The following is an 18,177-nucleotide window of genomic DNA, read 5'->3' as shown; positions in this document are numbered from 1 at the left end:
AGCATCCTCCGCCAGAGCCCTACCTGCGGAGGCGAGACCGAACTTCCCCGGGGTCCGCCCGCAGCAATCCACTTTCTCTTGACGCACTCCTGGGTCTCCCTTCCAGCCCACCAGCGGGCGGGCAGATCCAGAGAAGCCTTCGCACAGGGCCAGAGGGCGCCGTATTCCCTTCCCGCGCCTCCGTGCAGGGCCTCAGGCTCCCCACGGAATGACTTTGCAAGGAGTCCCTGTCCCTCTGAAATGCCCGCCATCACCACCATTATTAGCGCCTGGTGGGCCCAGGCCGTGGGTGGGTCTGGCGACAGCCCAGCCTCCTGCCTGTCCCGCTGCTGTCCGCACCTCCCCACCCCCCAAGCAAGGATGACCTCTTCAAGCAAGGGGGATTGAGCCTGGCCCCATGTCACCTGGCCCCAACGGCCTCATCTCCCACTGTTGCCACCTCCATGCCTACTGAGAGAGGCTGTGGGTCGCAACACTGGGCTATTGTTTGGGCCACTCTTCCCACCTAACATTCCCTCCCTCTTCAATTGCACCTAATACAGGGCCCGGCACACGTCTACTTACTAGGAGAGTGTACGGGTGATTTGAGAAACAAATGCAGTGTAGCCAGAGCTCCATGGCCCCCCATCCCGGCTGGCCCAGGGCCCAGGGAGAGCTCTTTCCTGGTCCCCAGCAGGCAGCCTGCCCTTGTCTTACACAGTCACCCTTTGTTAGGCCTCTGCTCCCAAGGGTATCTTATCTGCCTAAACAGGTTGTAATCTCCCAAAGTCCCGACCCCCTTCCTCCTGCCAACCTGGAGTTGTAAACAAGGCCTCTCACTCAACACACCCCTAACAGGGGTGCAGCCCTGCCCAACTCCTGACCTCTGCTTGCTGGGCCCTGCAGGAAGCTCCCTGCCTGCAGCAGCCCCAGGTCCCAGAGCCAGCCTCTGACCCCACCATTTGCCCTTTCCCCCTGCATCCTGTCCTGGCTTCCTCTCTCCTGCCTCTCCCCGCCCCGCCCCCAGCTGCTTTCTATGACAGGGATGTCATTCTGCGTCCCCCCAGCTCCTGTCCCAGCCTCTGCAGGACTCTTCCTCATCTTCTGGGTCTCAGAAGAATGTTACCTACTCAAAAGCCCCCCTCATGGCGCCTGTGTTATTGTCTTTGAAGCCCTTACCTCCTTCCCTTGATGGCCTGACTGGGACAGAACCTGCTCTGTGGCCTCACTGCTCCCTAAAACCTGAGCTCCTTGACAGCAGCGTGTGGTCCTAAAACGGGCTCTGCAAGGGGAAGTGACTTGCCCAATGTCGCAGAAGCAGGGGGAGGCAGGACTGGAAAAGCCAGATGGGCTTGGCTTGGGAGCTCCATGCCTCCCCACCCAGAGCTGCCAGCTCTCCGCCCAAGATGCAAAATGCGTGACTCACTGGCCAGCTGAAAAAGCTGGCCGCCTCGCTTGTGTGTAGCCTCCCAACCTGGAGGGCGTGGGCACTGTCTGCGGAGGCCCAAAGCCCTGGGCCAGAGGGGGCCCCACTCGTTCGATCGATCGGGAGACACAGGAGCTGGCGCTGGAGCTTAGGTGCATTTATTCCTGTACAAATCATTACAAAATCAAGTCTGGGGGAGTCGCCAGACCCCACCCCCACCCCAGTGTGCAATGGCTTGCTGCTGGCCTCCTCCTCCTCTACCTGGCCCTGCCCATTCCACAGCCTTCTCCAGGAAGCCCTCTAGTCTTCCTTCCAGGCTCCAGAGGAGCAGGGGACAAACCCGGCCCCTGGGTCCCATACATAAAGTGCCTGATATAGAGTGAGGAGGGACAGAGCCCAGGCAGCACGGGTCCCAGCCCCCAGGGCTTTTCCAGGCCCACCGGAGGGAGGCTCTTGGATGACTCCAGCAGCTGCAAAGAGGCTGCTTGAAACCTCAGTTTGGCCGGGGTTCCCCCTTGCTCAGCCCCAAAGGCTCCTCCAACAGGTGGGAAGCCTCACTGCTGGAGAGCAGAAAAGGGGGCCTGGCTCTTTAAGAGCCAAGCTAATGGCAGCTGGGCCATTCCTGTCAGAGTCCCCCAGACCTGGGGGAGTTTGCGCAAAAATACCCTCATCTCCAGGAGGAGGTGGGGAGGGGAACCCCAGATCCCTAGAGAGCTGAGACCCCCAGCAAGGGGTAGTGGCTGGAGGGGTCTAGTATTATGGAGGGCAGACCCAAGGCAGTCAGTGGGGAAGGTGGGAGGGGGTCGAGGACTCCACCTTAGAACCTGACATGGGCAGAAGGGTGCCAAAGAGGGGCACAAGGGATTTGCCCAAGGCCACTCAGGGCAGACCCAAGACCCAGACACTGCCCCCTCACCTTTGGGATCCCCTCAAGCCCACAAATGCCCCAGCCTGGCCTCCAGAGAGCTCCCACCCCCTACGCGGCCTCTCTGGCTCTGAGAAGTGAGGGGCAACACAGAGTTCCCAGGTCCTTGGAACAGGACCCCACTGTCCCAGACAAAAGGAAATGATTTGGGAACCACCTTGGGGCTCTGCACCAAGGCCTCATGGGAAAGCACGTGACCTTGGCCTCAAATTACTCAGAAATACCCTGATTGACTATGCTCGGACCCTGACTGGCCAAGAAATCCCGACACCCCTGATTGACCGCAAAGAAGTCCAAATCCCTGATTGGCCAAGAGATATCCCCAGGCTCTGACTGGCTGGAGGATACACCCTCTTCAAGGCCCTGGTTGGCCGGAAGACACTCTGGCCAGCCTTGATCGGCCAGGAGACAGCCGGCCGAGAGCCACTTCTCCTGTGTCCCTTGTGCGGGCCCCACAGGCAGGGCGGCCTAGGTCCACGAGGGGTGGGAGAAGGTGATCCCATACAGCTGGGCCCAGGACGAGAAGACCCTCTTCTCCGTGATGAAGCGGTGGTGGTTGCCCTTGCGGCTGTGTTCATTCTGGATGTAGGTGACACACTCATCCGGCCCCTTGGGCTCATAGTAGTGGTAGGGCATGCGCTGCAGGCGGGACCGCTGGCTGGGGCAGAGCAGATGGGGACCGTAAGGGCAGGGTGGGCGCTGGCGGGGCCCTCGCCCTCTCCAGCCCCTGACCAGCTGCAGTAGGACCGTAATGGGAGAAATCCCTGCCCCTCCCTGGGCCTCAGTTTCCCCGTCTGTAAAATAGCTGTAGGGTGGACTAGGTTTGTGACCATTAAACTTTTTTTTTTTTTTTTTTTAAACTCAGTAGACCTTTTCCTGTCCCCAAGCCGGTGGCAAAGTAGGGTAGAGGTAAAAACTGTGGGCTCTGGAGCCTGGCCCCCACCCCTTACTGTTTGTGGGGCCTTTGGCCACTCACAGAACAACCTCTTCAGTTTATCTCACCTATGAAATGGGGAAAATAACAGAGCTACCCCTTGAGGTCACTGCGGGGAGCGAGTGAGATAATGAATGCAGCCCCGGGACACGGTCAGCCCTAGGTAGAGAGCAGCTGTGCCCCTTGGGCTTTTCAGAGAGTAATAATAATAATAGTTACTATTAATACACAAACTCTGGACTCTGGCCAAGCTTGGGCCCCGAGGCCGCTCCAGGGAGCCTAGATCTCTGCAGAGCAGTCCGAACACCATCAAACAGAGACCCTTGACGGCGACCCAGCCGAGATTTCCAGGCCCCCAGCTCCCTCCCAGGGCCAGTGACTGGGCGTTGTCCCAGGGGAGGGCTCACCTGCAGTAGTCGGGGGGGACCATGCCATAGACGTGCACGTGGTCACACAACTCCACCGCAATCACCATGGTGAACCAGCCTGTGCTCAGCCACGAATGGGACTTTTCCCTGAGGGCAGAGAGGGCGCGTGATGAGGGGGCACGCAGGCAGGGGTGGGCAGGCAGGGAGGAGCCGTCAGCCCCCACAGTTCCACAGAACTCCCCCCACTTCAGTCACCCCCATCCGGCCCACTGGGGTGGGGAGCATGGGTTTGTTAGCAGAGGGCTTCTCTGGGCAGAGGCTTCCCTCCTTTGAGGGAAAGAGGAGGAACAGGGCATGCTGGGAAAAAACTCCAGAGGAGACTTGTCGCACTTGGACAGGCAGGGAGTAACCATGACCACAAAGCATGCTAACGGCAGCTGTGCCCGTGCTAGAAGCAAACCCCTACAGGGAGACTAATCAGAGGCAGTCATGCTGGGGGTAACAAGTTCAGAGCGAGGCACGGAAAAAGCAGCTAAGAGCCTAGAGCCGTGCTGTCCTGTATAGTGGCCACACGCGGCACATGTGGGCACGCGTGAGCACTTGACACGTGGCTGAGATGTGCTGTCGGTGTAAAACACACTGGATTTCTTAGAGAGTGTGAGAAAAAGAATGGAGAATATGTCACTGATGGTTTTTTATATTGATTACTTGTTGAACTGAAAATAGTTGGGATATATTTGGTGGAAGGTAGCTCTTTGAAAAGTTCGATAGGAAATAAACCTCTCACAAGACTGACAGAAAAAGAAGAGAGAACAGACACAAATGACCAATATCAAGAATAAAGGAGAGCCTATCATCATGAACCCTGGAAAGATTAAAAGAATAAGAAAAACACAAAAAACTACATACATGGCAACTTATATGAAATGGGCCAATTTCTTGAAAACTACAAACTACCAAAACCTCACCCAATATGAAACAGATAACCTGAATATCCTGTAACTATTAAGTAAGTTTAATCCATAACTTAAAATCTTCTGAAAAAGACCCTCCAAGCCCAGACAGTTTCACTGGCAAATTTTATCAAACATATAAGAAGAAATAACACCAGTTCTATACAATCTCTTCCAGAAAATAGAAGAGGAAACATTTCCCAATTCTTTTTGTGAGGCCAGCATTACCCTGATACCAAAACCAGGCAAAGACAGTACAAAATAAACTACAGACCAATATCTCTCGTGAACACAGGCACCAAAATCTCAAAGTATTAGCAAATCACACCCTGCAATATATAAAAATAATAATACATCACAACCAACTGGAGTTTATTCCAGAAATACAAGGCTAACTCGGCGTTTAAAAATCAGTCAATATAATCCACCATATTAATAGTCTTAAAACACACACACACATATTACTTGATATAGAAAAACATTTGATAAAATTCAATATCCAGTACTGATAAAAAAAACTCTTAGTAAACTAATAAGCAAAGAGAATTTCCTTACCCTGATACAGGAAGGCTACAAAAACCTCATCAGTGATGAGGTTAACCTCATCTTCAATGACGAAAGACCAAATGCTTTCCTCTGGAGACTGGGACCAAGGCAAGAATGTCTGCTCTTGGCACTTCAGTACAATGCCACATTGTACTGAAAGTTCCTAGCTAGTGCAATAAGGCAAGAAACAGAAATGATGCATTCAGATATGAAAGGAAGAAATAAAACTGTTCTTATTTGCATGTCCTTACATGATCATCCGCACAGAAAATCCCAAAGGATCTACCAAAATCTCCTAGAACCAATAAGTAAAGTTAGTAGGATGACAGGATATAAGGTCACCACCACACAACAATCATATTTCTAAATACCAGCAATGAATAATTGGGAACCAAGAATAATAATAATACCCTTTACAATAGCTCCAAAATTTTAAGTATTTAGGTATAAATCAAACAAAATATGTGTAGGATCTATATGTTGGACATAATGGGTTAATAAACTATATTAAACATAATTTCACCGGTGTCTCTTTATATTTTTAATTTACTACTAGAAAAGCTTAAAATAGGTATGTGGCTTGCATTGCATTTCCATTGGACGGCACTGACCTAGCTTTTCCAGAGCAGACCTGGAAATGACGCGTCCTCAACGCTGGGAGCAACAGTGCTTAACGTGAGAAGTGCCAGGAGGTGCGCTAGGGGGAGATCTCCTAGAAAGAAGCTAGAAATAGCTGGACAATCTTAGAGCAGAGCATGCTGGGAGCCCTCCTTCCCTCAGAGCAATGCATGCTGGAAAGAAGCCCTCCTGGGAAGAGGAGGCCATGCAGAGCATGTTGGAAAGGACTTGTGCTAAAAGCTGGGCATGAAGAGAACTCCCCCAGGAGACTTGACCAGACGTTGGCATAAGTGACCACACTCTCAGAGCACGGCATGCTAGGAGCAACAGGCATGCGCAGAACATGCTGAAGAGCAGAGGGCTGGCCAGAGGAGGCAGGCGGGAGGCCGGTACCTGTCCTTGCCTGTCTCACCCCGGAAGAGGTCGTCAAATTGGCGCATGCGGCCGGGAGAGACGGCGTAGGCCTCCATGTTGGGGAACACCAGGCCTGCCCTCTGGATGACGCGCACAAGGCTGCCCTGCGGCTTCTGCATCTTGTTCGGGGGGCCCCAGAAGATGAATACAGTTTCGGGGGTCCGGTTGACGAACTCCTGGGGCCTCCGCAGCACACGGAAGACACTGGAATGGGCCACCACGCGGAAAGTGGTCTTGTTGCCCACATCTGCCGAGTAGCCCGTGGTGGGCGCGTCATTCATACGGATTGTGCACTCGGCCCGTTCAATCTCGGGACCCAGCTTGGTGCCCAGCAGGTGGCTGGAGCTGGTGATAACCACGCACTGGTGGCACCGGGAGGGCAGCGTCTGGGGGGGACAAGGAAAGTCAGCACTCTCACAGCCACTTGTGCCAGGCTTTGTGCTCTACATATTCAGGCCTCCAGGAGGCCACAACAATTATGTCCACTTTGATTTATTTTTAAGATTTTATTTATTTCTTTTTAGAGAGAAGGGAAGGGAAGGAGAGAGGGCGAGCCCCAACCTTGGATCAGCCACAACCGAGGCGTGTGCCCTGACCGGGAATCAAACCGGTGATCTTTCACCTTGCAGGGCCACCCCTGACCAACTGCCCCACACAGGTCAGGGCTAATTACGCCCATTCTCTTTTTTCTTTTTAAGCTTTTATTTATTTTTAGAGAGAGGGGAATGGAGGGAGAAAGAGAGGAAGAGATACATCAATCGGTTGCCTCTCACATGCCCCTAACTGGGGACCTGGCCCGCAACCCAGGCATGTGCCCTAGGAATGGAACCAGTCGGCAGCCTTTTGGTTCGGAGGCCAGCACCTAATCCTCTGAGCCACACCGGCCAGGGGCTAATTATGCCCATTTTAAAGGCAGAGACACTGAAGCCCATTCCATCAACGGTCAACAAATACAGTAAGCAGGCTGATGGTCAAGTACTCGGGACAGAGCAACAAGCAAAAGAGACTACACTCCTGTGTTCAAGGACTCATGGTCACGGAGATAGTGAACAAGAAAAAGATAAAGGAATGTCAGGTGGTCAGTAAACTGTGCCAGGAAGAAAATCCAAACGGGGCAGGAGCGGGGGCTATTTTTGTGTTGTCGAGTACGCCAGTATCATCCCCAGCCTGTGTGGACTCCCCAGCAGAGAGGGAGGTCAGTAACAACCAGATGCCTTTCCAAAGGTGTCTGACTGAGGGGACGGGAGGATTTTAGTGCTAAGGGTGGGACCTTGGAAAGAACTAAGGCCCCGAGAGGGGCAGAGCGCTTGTCCAAGGTCACTCAGCAAAACGGGGGCTGGAGGCCCTGGGAGCCAGGGCCTTGACCCCTGGGGTCCACCCTTTCCTTTAGGAGGGAAGGCGAGAGTGGAGAGGAAGGGAGGAAGGGGGCAGCGGTGGAGGGCAATGGGGAGGATCAGCCACCGGGCAGCTCCCCGAAGTGGCTGCCCTACCTTGTTGCCAAGAATGGGGACATAGCCGTCGGCGATGCTCCACTTCTTGAGGTTGATGGGCCGGCGGCTGAGGCCCCGCAGGGAGCCGTAATGGAAGACCTCATTGGCACTGTTGGAGCTGTAGAGGATGAGGATGGTGATGAGGGCAAAGAGGATCACGAACACTGCTGACCGCTGCTCCTGGAGGGGGAGAGGCTGGTGAGGGCCCGCGGCCACGCGGGCTTGGCGCCCCGCCTCGTCACCGCCTACAGCACCCGGCTAGCTCCTGCTCCTCGTCCCACACCAGTTCCGACCCCCCTCCAGGAAGGCCTCCTCCAGCCCCCTGAGCACCACTCACGCTACCATGAGTTCTGAGGCTGGGAACTGGCTCAGCCTGGCTCGCCACCATTATCCCTGCTCTCAGGTGGGTGGGGACTGGAGCACAAAAGGCTCCCAGAGGAGGGTCTGCTGGATTGGGTTGCATGTGGGTGTCAGAAGGCTCCTTGCAGCTGGAAGGATACTTGGTGACAGGTGGGATAGTCAAATGAGAGGACCCAGGGCTTCCCCAAATAGCAACTCTCCCTAAATGTTCATCATTCATTTAAACCTGGAGGGGATGGATCTGCTGAGGGACTGGGCTGCATGGGCAGTCTTCGCACCGCCATGTGGCTGACGGGGCAGGAAAGTGGTATCCCAGTTGCGCACTGGGATGTGTCTGCACAGGGCCTGAAGGCCAGCTGAGACCTGGGGGCCTGGCTCCTCGTGCTGAGCCCATGGTGCTGGTTATCCATGTGTTGTTTCTCAGCTCCAAGTTCACCCTTTTTTTCCTCCTAAGATTTTATTAATTTATTTTTAGAGAGATGGGAAGGGAGAAAAAGAGGGAGAGAAACATCGATGTGTGAGAGAGAACATCGATCGGTTGCCTCTTGCACACCCCCAACCTGGGGGGACCTGGCCCACAATCCAGGCCATGTGCCCTGGCTGGGAATCGAACCGGCAACCTTTTGGTACTCAGTCCACTGAGCCACACCAGCCAGGGCCCAAGCTCACCATTTTTGCCAGCTCTACGAAAATGGATCTGGATCTTTTACTTGTTTTTCCTTGCCAGCTAACTGCATATTAAACTTTGTCAGTAGAGAGTGCTGGAGGGACACTGCAGAAGGAAAGGCCTTTGCTTCCTGACTCTGGTGGGCCTTGCACCTGGTTCTGGGGCACTTACTCCCACAGTTCACATGGCTTCTTCAGCACATGCTCAACTCCAGTGCCCAACAGCCAGCAGCCAGCTGCACTCAGCAGATTCCTCCAGCTCCCACCCTCAGGCGCCCGGAGCACGGTGTCTCAGGCTCCTGCTGTGATCGCACCTTCTCGCGAGCTGAGCTCAGCCAGGACACCCAACCTCCTGCACAACTGGAGACCATCCGCGTCTCCCGGAGGAGTTTTGTATGGAGGTTGGGTGCTTCCTGGGAGTTACCTCCTGTAAACAGCCTTCCCTGGAGCCTGGAGGGTGGATTTGTGAGAGTTTTTACCAGTACAGCCCCACCCTGAGTTCTCTGCCCTCCAGTGGACCACGGCTGTGCCCTCTCCAGAAAGGCCTGGATTTCTGTCCTGGGGTTGATGGCTGCTCCTTCACCTGCTATTCCTGCATTCCTTAGAGTTCCCATTTCTCGGTACTCCAATGCTCGATTATAGCTAATACCTCTTTACATTAAACTTTCCCTGCTCACATTATTGTGTGGTTTCTCTCTGCCAATGAGGCCCAGACTGATACACCCACATCACCCTGCCACCAACCCTCAGGCTCTGCTGAGGCTGTGTTGCTGTGGATTCTAGGAAGGGGGTGTGCAGGACCAGGTATACAATAGGTGCTCAGGAAAGCATAAGTGAGTCAATGATGGGGAATCCTGCCGCCCTCAGAGTGACGTTCACAACATTCTGTCATCTTGGACTGACTTCTGCCCCCTCCTCCAGGCTCCCACTCACCTCTGCCTCCCCACCGCACCCTCCCCGCACAGCACCTCATGTCCTTGGACTGGACCCAGAGAGGCAGGAGCTTGCCCAAAGCCACACAGATCAGTGGTACAGCAGGGCTCCAACCGGGGCCTCCCAGGCATCAGCTGCTTCTTGGCAAGGAAGGGAGGCTTGCAGCTTGGGCCTGAGGCCTGTCCATAGAAGCTCACCTCACTGAGGGACATCAAACACCAAGATGGGGACCAGAAATGAAGGAGGACTTACTTTGTTGCTACTCATCTCTCTCTGGCATCTGCTGAGGGGCAGGGGCCAGCGTCCTGCAGGTGGCCCAGGGGACAGGGAGGTGGGCTCACACCTGCAAGTCACAGAAAGCGTTATGGCCTGGGTGCCCTCCCATGGGTCCCGCTTGTCAAAGCCTTTGCCCTCCCCACCCCTGCTAGCTCTCCTACCCACCCATGACCTCAAGGCTCAGGGCTGTACCCATTTTGCAGATGGAGACACTGAGGCCCAGAAAGGGCAGAAAACTGCTTGAGGTCACAGGGCCACGTGGTGGCGGAACCCTGCCTCTCTCCCTGTCCCCTGCTCTCTTCCACTCCGTTCTCTCCCCAGGGGCTGCCCCACACCCTGGCTCCTCATGCTGGGGGCCTGCCCCCCACCCAGCAGGAACCCAGTTCACACTGCTACTCGAAGCCCTGCTTTAGGTCCCTGTGGTCTTGGAATAGAGCAACATTCTTTGTAGGTCCCCAAACTTCTCTGCACCCGCACCCTTCCAGGTCTTGCATATATTGTCTGCAACACCCCGCCTTCCTGCACCCTGCTGACGCCCACTCACCCGCCAAGCCTGCCTGCGCCAGGAACTTCCCCAAAGTGCCGCCTCCCCACAAGGCTGAGCGTTCTCACAGGTTCTCACAGGTTCTCACCACATTCTCCGCTGTGCCTCCAGAGCCCCGGAGATGGGTACAGGAGGATGGCTGAATGATTTCATTAATTTACGAGTAAGACCTTAGGGGTTAAGGGCACAGACTCATCTCTCAAATGGCTATAATCACAGCCCCACCCTCGGAGGGTGTGAGGAGTCCTCAGGGGACAATGCAGCCCTCCTTCCTGTTCCTGCCCCTGCCCCAGTGGCCTCGCTGTGAGGGGACAAGCCCAGATCTGCTTCTCACTTCCCAACCGACACCCATCCTCCCTGGGCCCAGTTCCTCTCCAGATCCCATTTTTCCCACCTGTCAAAAGGAAATAAGCACTTGTGTCCAGCCGCCTCCGGAAGATTCAAGCCCAGAGGGCACTAAGGTTGGGAGAGTGCAAAGGGAGAAGCTGGGGGCCGGGGCTCCCCAGCTCTGTCCTCCCTTCCAGCGGCCTCCCAGCGGCCTCCCGGCTCCCACCACCATCTCTGCCCTCTGACCTAGCTGCTCTTTACTCCTACACGGCCGAGGGGAATAGCGGGAGAACCTCAGGCCAAAGAAGGCTGCCCCCCATGCACCGCTCCTGATTGGTTAGGTCCTGACTCCGCCCACTACCCAAGCCGGGCCCCTCTCCTCCAGCCCCCCGCCCCCGCCTGCCAGCCGGGTTTCAGATTTCTCCCTCGCCCGGCCTCACAACCAGTCAAGTAGGCCCCGGGACTCGCCGGGGACAGATCAGGAAACTGAGGCTCATCAGATGGGAAAGAGTGGCCTGTCTTTGGACTCACAGCCCATAAGAGCAACTGACAGGAGTCCAGAATTCCAGGGCCGCCCCCATCAATCCCGACGCCCCAGGCATTCCAGACCCTGACCAGTCCAGCTGGGCCGGGAGCCTCTCTGAGCTGAGCCGCGGCCCTCGCTACTCTTTCCTCCAGATGCCCCTCGCTCGGGACACCCGAGAGCACTCCAGGTCGGAGGCCCAACCCCGCCTTTCCCACCTTTGTCTGAGCGGGCCCTCGGGCAGGGCCAGGCTCCTCCTGCTCGGTCCCCCTTGTCAGTGCCGTCACAGTCCTGCTCTTGAGAAGGCCATGGTCAGTGCAGCATCTCAGGTTCAAGTGTGAATCCTGGTTCCACCACTTACTGGCTAAGGGGTCTTGGGCAAGCCGTGGACCTCTCTGAGCCTCAGTTTCCTCATCTGCGAAGTGGGAGTAATGACAGTAGGTAACTTGAGGGGAGGCTGGAAGGATTCAAGCCCACGTGGCAAGGAAAGCACAGGGTTTGCGGGTGTTAGGTCAGTGCCAGCAGCTAGCTGCCAGTCTTGCTATTATTCATTGCTCTAGGCCTGCTTCAGGGAGTTTGACAGGGAAACATTTCCTCCTCCCTGACCCAGCACTCATATCAGAAATGCGTGTAGGAGCCCACTAAGCATCACGCACTCACTCCCATCTTCCTGACGACACTGCATGGTAGGGACTCTTCCTCCCCATTTCACGGATGAGGAGACTGAGGTTCAGAGAGACAAAGTGCCTTGCAGGCGGAGCCTGCTAGGGAGACTTGTTTCTAGGGAGCAGCCCAGGGCTGAAGTTAATGGGATCTCCCTCCAGGATACACCCCAGGGCTGGAATGGGCAGAGGCCCCTGACTGTGTGCCCACCCGCTGGCACTGGAGGCAGGCCTGTTGGGGAGCGACTTGCTCAGACTGGGGAGACCGCAGCCCAGAGCACTGGGCCGGAAGTGTGGACTCATACCCAAAACGGGCCCTGCAGTTGGGCTGAGTCCAGGGGGTAAGGTGGGGAGGGACATACCCTGCTCTCTGGGGGCTTTGCCTCTCCCAGTCCGGGGAGTCCTCCCGCAGAGTCGGGACGCCCCCACAAGCCGCGCAGGAGGCCTCCAGGGAGAAGGGGGAGGGGATACCTAATTCCCAAGTGGTGGGCGACGAGCCCGTGGGTCCACTTGGGGTGGGAGCGACTCACCCTCTGCACCCCCTTTGCGCTGACCCCACCAACTCCCGCACTCCGAGGGTCCGGAGTCCTAGCCCCAGCTGGGAAGAGAAGGAAGGCAGGACAGCGGCCGGGTCCCCGAGCTCCAATGTGTAGAAGACAGAGATCGGAGGCCCCCGCGAACCCCGCGACAGCCCTTGGGCACGAGGACCGGGATCTCCAGTCGCGGTTGTCTAAAGAGTGGGTCCAGGGCAGCCCCTGAGGAACCCGCATCATCACTCCCCATCCCCAGAGGCTCCCGACCTCCCCCCGGGCTCAGGCAGGGCCCCAACCCCCGCTGCCCGCCCCCGCGCGGCGCCCGCTCACCTCCCCCGGGGAGCGCCTGGCCCCCCGCGGCCCCCGAGCCCCCTCACATGGTGCCAGGAGCTGAGAGCCTGGTCCGCGCTCCTCCGGCCGCCCAGGCCCCGCCGCAGCCCTGGCCCGCCGGGTCCTAGCGCCGCAGCTCCAGGCCAGTTCTGGGAGGTGGGCGGGGCCTGGGGGTAGGGGAGCGGCGGTTGGCCCCGCCCCTGGGCTGTGATGGAAGGGTTTGGGGGTAGGGGCGGACGACCCCCAGTCCGGGCCAAGTGAGGGACTCGCTTTCTCTTCTGGGCCCTGTAGTGGCAATAACCCTTCCACTTCCAGAGCCCTTTAGTGTGGATCATGCCCCCTTCTATCTGGCTTTATTGTCACCACGACCGGAATGGGGAAACTGAGACCCAGAGGACATTGCGTTTGGAATCAGTTGAGTTCTTCCCTGGGCTCCCCCACCCAGGGCCTCCAGAGCCTTGCACCCAGTAGTCAGTAACCCAGAGTAAATTCAGGGTCCACCTCGGATTTAAGTCCAGCCCTGCTTTCTCCAGCCGTGTGGCCTTGGCACATTTCTTACCTTTTCCCTGCCTGCCTCTGGAATTGAAAATATTACCGACATCTTATGATTTTCAGGGTATCCCTCACATCATTCTACGGGATGGTGAAAAATAACCAATAGCCATGCTAGGGGCCTGGTGAAATAAACAAAGGTACAGCCCTGCTAAACTGAACGATGCAGATCAATACCTACTGACAGAAGAGCTGGCAAGGATATTTACAGGATGTTCAAGTGCAAAAAGCAAGTTAAAGCACTGTATCTCTATAATCTCTTTGGAAAACAAAGATATAAAAATGTGCGTTCCCTTCATGGGTATATACCCTGAAGAAAGTTTTGACCGTGTAACAACAAAGTTCATAGCAGCATTGCCTGAAATAATACTTAACTGGAAACAGCCCGTTTAGCAACAGGAGATTGAAATTTTTTTTACATGGTGGTATATTTACAGCATGGAATATTAAATAGCAGGGGGAAATGAATGAGCTGCAATGACAAGGATGAATCTTAGAGACATAAGGAATGAAAAAGACAAGTCTCAGACAACAAAGGAACAACATAATATATTGTTTGTGCATATTGCAGGCAGTAGGCCACCTCTCACAGCCGGGGACAAAAGATAGCTTTTACCTATCAGAGTGATTAAAGTTTTAAAAGCAAAAGTCAAAACATAGTTGTCTCCGTTAGGGAGGCAGGAAGGTAACAGGGATGTGAATTTCCAGTAGGGTCTGGTCATTTCTGTATACCACAACACTTAAAAAGATAGAAAAAAAAGATACATTAAAATAAGAAAATACCTTTTGCCTATCATAGTGATTAAAGTGTTAATAGTGATTATTTCTGGAATGATGAGATTATGGACTGTTTCATTTCTCTTTTGGCTTAACTGTATTTTCCAAAAAAAAATTTTTTTAAACATTTTATTTATTTATTTTAAGAGAGAGGAGAAGGGAAGGAGAAGAAAGTGAGAGAAATACCGATGTCCACTGATTCACACCAGCCAGGGCTCCAAAAATTTTAAGGTAATGGTTATACAATGTTTTTACATTAAAAACTTATTTTTTATAAAAAAAAACCTTTTTAGATTATATTTATTTTTAGAGAGAGGAAGGGAGGGAGAAACAGAGAGGGAAAAACATTGATGTGTGAAACACCGATTGATTGCCTCTTGCACACCCCCAGCTGGGACCTGGCCCACAACCCAAGCACGTGCCTTGACTGGGAATCGAACTGGCGACCTCTCGGTTCACAGGCTGGCATTCAATCCATTGAGCCACACCAGCCATGGCTGAAAACTTATTTTTTAACTCAGTTACAGGAAAGGAACTGCATATATAACATGATTTCTTTTTAAAAAAAAAATACAACTATCGCTGCGTCTATGTTTGCTAATGCACACAGATGGCACCTGGAAGAATCTACGGGGACTACCGGTAGTAGTTTCCCCTGGGGAGTGGACGTGGGGTGGAACGGGTGGGTGCTACCTTCACTTTTGCTTTATAAACTTCCAGGTTGTTTGCATTGGACTAATTTAATAAGTTAACACCACTTGGTTTTTAATTAAAACAAAAGGGGGTGGGGCAAGGCCCAGTGTCCAGGCTGTAGGGAAAAGGCCCAGCAGGTAGTGGGGGACAGTGGGGAGGGCTAAGGGTGGATCCAAGGCTTCCTGCTCCTCTGATGTCCACTTTCATCTGCTTCCTGAGCCCCAGCCCCAGGCCCACCCCTGGCCCTCCCTGGCTGAGCGCCAGCATGTTCAACCACAGAGCAGGGGCCATCGGGCAGGAATCCCTCTGGACCAGGCTGCTGGGGCTCAGAAAAGAGGAGCGCTTTGCCAAGGTCACCTGGCAGGTTGGAGGCTGCACCAGGGTGGGCCATCCTGTCCCCAGCCCTTCTCCCTGACCCAGGCCAATGCCCTCTGGACAAGAGGGTGCAGCACCCCAGCTCCTGGACCACATCCAGACCTGGAGCTCACTACTCAGAATGGTGAGGCCTCTGGGGCCCGGGCTGACTCCAAGAGGTTCTGCTATGGGGGCTGGCTTCCTTTTCCTGGGCCCTGAGGAACAGAGTGAGACATTAAATGGAGTCACTCTGGCCAAGCCGCTAAATTACTAAAATCCAGCAGGCTGAGGTATGAGGATATGATTCTCTTCTTGTTTTACTGGAAATTTAAACTCTGAAACTTTCCAGTCTTGCATCAATGCCTGCATAAACGTCAAATCTCCAGATAACCCTCGATCATGCCCTGAATACGGAAAGGATGTCCATGTAGCCAGATCATGTGACATCCTGTATCCTGAGCACCCGTCATGGAGGATTACCATCTGGCACCAATCCAGAGACTAAGAATGCAGAAGTGATTATTCTCAAGAATGTACTTTTTACTATAAAAACCCTCTGCTTTTCTTTCTTCTTTGGAATATTCTGGATATTGCCTGTCTTTGCAGTTTCCAAGCCCTAAGACTCTTGAATAAATGTGTATCATTTATTTCTAGCCAAAGCCTCCAAACTCTTTTTGAGTTCATCTGGCAGCCCCAAGAACAGTAACGACCACTTCAATAATAATGAGGGTAACGGCAGGTCCGCCCCTACCCTTGTGGCTCAGCTGGAGCATCCTCCTGCCAACAGAAGGGTTTACAGATTTAGCTGGCCGGTTTGGTCCCCAGCCAGGGCCTGTACGGGAGGCAGCCGAGATCGATGCTTCTCTCCTTCTCTTCCTCCCTCCCTTCCCTTCTCTCTAGAATCAATTTTTTATTTTAAAGAAAAGCTCCAAAAACAACAGCTCCATGTGTCGTGTGTTTTCTCCTGCGATAGGTATTTACATACACACTCACTGAATCCTTAAATAACCTGAGATGTTACCGTCTCTCTCCGGAGGGAGAAGTGAGGCTCAGGGTGTACACGGGTGCCTTAGCCGAGTCACCGCAAGCTGTTCTGCTGTGGAGCCTCGGGTCTGCCCGCACGCACACCAGGACCGTCACGGATGGGGGCTGTGGCCAACGCTGGTGCCCCCCCACCTCTGAGCCGCCCCCCAGCGATCTGGGGGAGATGGCCTCTGCTTCAACCCTGGGTGCCCCAGGGTGGGGGTCGTGGGTGTGACCTTCCTCTGGCCCTTAGCAACCTTTGCAATGTTAGGATATTCCCCTTCCACAGGGGCCTGGAAATGGTCCTGGGATCGCGCCTGCCATCCCGGCTCCCAATTTACAGAGACTGGGACCTGGGCCCATAGAGGCGAGAGGACTTGCCCAAAACTTCCCAGGGGGCCCGGGCAGAGCCAGAGTGGGAGCCAGGCACGTGGACTCCAGTCTCTCCCGCTCTGGGCAAGAAGGAGCCCAAGGGATGGGCACCTGAAGAGAGGCTGGTGAGAGCCGCGGGCAGGTGATGGCCGGAAAACAGTAGCTGCTCATAAGCACCTGTTTCCAAGACCTGGGCAGCGGGCCTGGAACCATTAAGTTCTTGGCTCTTCACAGGCACAGATGGGACTGGTCAGACAGGCCTAGGTGACACGGACATGGGTGCCGGCCCTTTCCTCATCTGGTTAGAGGTTTGGTGGGAGTTTCTGGCCTGGTCCCCAAGTTCCCTCTGAGGAGAGAGGCGCCTTCAGGCCACAAGGCTCACCTGGCTCCCTCTCTGGCCTCAGGAGGAAGTAGGCGCTGAGCTGCTGAGGGAAGAGGAGCCAGGGTGTGGGCAGAGGCCCGAAGGGGCTGCACACCAAGGTGGCCCCCACAAAGAGGAGGCTCCTGCCCCAACTCACCCTTTCCCCCGGAAGCACCAGGGACTGCAGTGGCAGAGAAGGGGGTCCGCGGCAAGTGTCCCGCAGGCCCGAACCAGTCACCGGACCAGCCAGGAGCCCTTGAAGGAAGTAACTGGCAGATGGCTCTTGCCAAGTCACAAAGCCCAGAAATTGGGCCAACCCAGCAGTAAACAACCCACCGAGGCGGGGCCAGGACAGATGTACCGGGACAGATACAGGGTGAAGCCAGGATATTCCGGGTGATGGAGGGAAAGGAGGTGGCCCCCTGATGGGAGTTTGAGTCCCATCAGAATCAGTGGACCTTGGGCTGTGGAGCCCAAGCGTGAGGCTGCGAGCAGGGAGAGCTGGAGGGGCTGGGACGTCTTCATGCCCAATTGTGACCACCAACCACGATGGCTGGGTGAGCAAAGGTGACCCCGCATATCAAGTGCCATCCCTGGGACAGGCACTTTACCGGTGCCATCTCTCAATTAGTATAATCCTGTGAGGTAGGGATGACGTTTTTACAGATGAGGAAACAGGCCCAGAAAGAGGCACTGATCTGCCAGGGTCCCACGGCAGGAAGCAGAGTCAGAAGGGGCAGAGTCTGACTCTGGAGGCCCCCCTCTGCGCCCAGCTCGTCCACCAGCCCTCTGCCTGCCTGGCTCCATCCCTCCCTTCCTTCTGCCCGACACCTGCTCAGAGACACCGCAGCTGCCAGTGGCTCCCTCCCACCACCGTGCCCCCCCGCCCTCCCCCCAGGGCTCTCCTCCCTCCTCTCATGCTTGCAGAACCTTCTGGGCCTGCCTGGCACTGGGTAGGGGGAGGAAGGGGACAGAAGGCAGTGCTATGGGCCAGATGCCAGGTCTCTAGACTCTCTTGAGGTCACCCAGACTCCCTAGCATGACCAGCCACATAATTTGTGGAGTCCTGCAAAATGACAAGGTACAGCTCCTTAAACTTAAAAAAAAAAAAAAAAAAAAAAAAGCCCCAGCTGGTGTGGCTCAGTGGACCGACTGCAGCCTGGGAACCCAAAGGTTGCTGCAGTCGGAGGGGTGTGAGAAACAATCGACGTTTCTCTCCCTCTTTCTCCCTTCCTTCC

General features: G+C 54.9%; 1 protein-coding gene across 7 annotated transcripts; it reads right to left on the bottom strand.

Moving 5' to 3' along the window:
• Positions 1-1,541: 1,541 nt before the first annotated feature.
• On the bottom strand, positions 1,542-17,008 carry ST6GALNAC6 (ST6 N-acetylgalactosaminide alpha-2,6-sialyltransferase 6). Of its 7 annotated transcripts, none has more exons than XM_054584329.1 (8): positions 16,961-17,008; positions 11,501-11,697; positions 10,827-10,888; positions 9,865-9,955; positions 7,654-7,833; positions 6,143-6,549; positions 3,672-3,779; positions 1,542-2,988 (listed from the first exon to the last, which is right to left on the bottom strand). In XM_054584329.1, exons 4-8 carry the CDS (start codon positions 9,877-9,879, stop codon positions 2,799-2,801), a joined length of 900 nt encoding a protein of 299 aa, XP_054440304.1. In that variant the 5' UTR covers positions 9,880-9,955; positions 10,827-10,888; positions 11,501-11,697; positions 16,961-17,008; the 3' UTR covers positions 1,542-2,798. The 7 variants fall into 7 exon arrangements, with proteins under 7 accessions (XP_054440304.1, XP_054440305.1, XP_054440306.1 ...); XM_054584330.1 differs by lacking the exon at positions 16,961-17,008 and adding an exon at positions 12,855-12,879; XM_054584331.1 differs by lacking the exon at positions 16,961-17,008 and adding an exon at positions 12,475-12,493.
• Positions 17,009-18,177: the final 1,169 nt, after the last annotated feature.

This window comes from Pteronotus mesoamericanus, unplaced genomic scaffold (genome assembly GCF_021234165.1).
Source record: "Pteronotus mesoamericanus isolate MK-2021 breed Mesoamerican mustached bat unplaced genomic scaffold, CSHL_Meso_final contig_78, whole genome shotgun sequence".
Classification (NCBI taxonomy): Eukaryota; Metazoa; Chordata; class Mammalia; order Chiroptera; family Mormoopidae; genus Pteronotus; species Pteronotus mesoamericanus.
The sequence above is the reverse complement of the archived record's forward strand: the minus strand, read 5'-3'. Positions and strand labels throughout refer to the sequence as shown.